The sequence below is a fragment of the Cryptomeria japonica genome, chromosome 10 (assembly GCF_030272615.1).
Source record: "Cryptomeria japonica chromosome 10, Sugi_1.0, whole genome shotgun sequence".
NCBI classification, from domain to species: domain Eukaryota; kingdom Viridiplantae; phylum Streptophyta; class Pinopsida; order Cupressales; family Cupressaceae; genus Cryptomeria; species Cryptomeria japonica.
The window spans coordinates 370,109,623-370,111,187 of record NC_081414.1 but is presented as its reverse complement, the minus strand read 5'-3'; the positions used below and the strand labels follow the sequence as shown (position 1 = coordinate 370,111,187).

The following is a 1,565-nucleotide window of genomic DNA, read 5'->3' as shown; positions in this document are numbered from 1 at the left end:
AGCAATTATAATTTAGAATTCAATTCAATTTATATAAAATATAAATTAAATAGTGCACCTTCCCTTCCTTCTTACATTTCTTTTTTTTTCTAAATTAAAAGCATTCATAATTCATTAATTTGAAGAAAAAAAAAGCATGAGATGACATCATGGATGGTTAAGTTTTATTTGAAGACTAGAATTCAAATCTTTTAGCTTTGTATTTATAAATATTATAAATAATTTAATTTAAAAAATGAAATAGAAATGAAAATAGATCTTTTATTGTCCATGGTATCGGATTTTTATTTTTGGGTCTATCTAGATGACTTATAGTAATATGAAATTACCTTGTACTCTTTGGAGGCATATATTAATCTTAAATATTAATCTTTTGACGTGTAAATATCAAAATTGTTATTAAATATTTATCTTTTGAGATGTAAATTATACATCAAATTTAAGATAGAACACAACTATTTTTTGTGAATAGAGTTATATCATTAGAGTACTCCACCCCTTGCTACTTTATAGAATACCTCTCAACATAATTATTAATAAAAATAAATAAAAAAGAGCTCTTCATTATATTTATTTGTATGAGTGAGAGATTTCCTCCTCAAAAATAGCCTTCTTATTTGACAAGAACGAGATGGCATTGCGTCCATCTGGTATTCATTCTGATTTCTTGTTAACCTAATTCCACCAAAAAAAAAACTCAAAACTATCCATCACAAAGATCCTAGAGCTGATCACAGTGGGCATGGCGGAAAGCAAAAGTAAAGCTATCATGATCAAAAAGGAAATGTATATTCTGCTGTGCAATGTTCCCCATGACAGAGAAAGTCTCAGGAGTCACAGCCGCAGCGAAGCAAAGGTACTTGAGCCCAACTCCAGCCTTCACCATATAATTCTCCAATGGAAGCACAAGCTCAGCCCCGCCCTCAAAGACAAAACCCAGTGGAGCCACCTTCAAATCCCCATCATCTCCATTGTAGCAGAGGTCGGAGCCCGTTTCAGCCATGGCATCAACGGGAGGAACATTAGTAGCGTTCTTAATGGCACTAACAATAGCATCATAAGCAACCTTAAAAAGCAACAAAATGTTCGCTCCAGTATCAATGATCATCCCACCACTACCATTGGGATTAATAGCAAAAGTCCCATTGGGAAGATGAACAGGAGCACCAGCGACAGTAAATCCCTTAATGGGTAAGTACCAGTAACTCGGGCTTGCAGGATTAGGAGGCAAAGGAATGGGCTGTGCGCCACTAAAGCCTGCATCTTCCCCAAAAATCATGGGGCTACTTGCAGTGGACTGATCATTCAAAGAAGGCAAACAATAGGAGAATTTGTTGGCCCCCAGTTTGGTACCCAATTGCATTGCGAAGGACAATGGGCCTCTGCCTAGACCCACAAAACCGCCACCCACGTACCCAAATTTCTGGTTTACATGCCCACAGCCAAAAGTAATGGTGCCCACTGAATTGTCCCCCAAGGCAAGGGTATCGTAGGATAGAACCCCTGATGTGTAGGACACTGCGTATGTGTAGTTATACTCGCAGCTCGAAGTTGTGGTGCAGTTG

General features: G+C 37.3%; 1 protein-coding gene across 1 annotated transcript; it reads right to left on the bottom strand.

Annotated features, from left to right (window-relative positions):
- Positions 1–721: 721 nt before the first annotated feature.
- LOC131077476 (protein ASPARTIC PROTEASE IN GUARD CELL 2) lies at positions 722–1,363 on the bottom strand. The gene has a single exon (XM_058014964.1). The coding sequence runs from the start codon at positions 1,361–1,363 to the stop codon at positions 722–724; it is 642 nt and encodes a 213-aa protein (XP_057870947.1).
- Between the last annotated feature and the right edge of the window lie 202 nt (positions 1,364–1,565).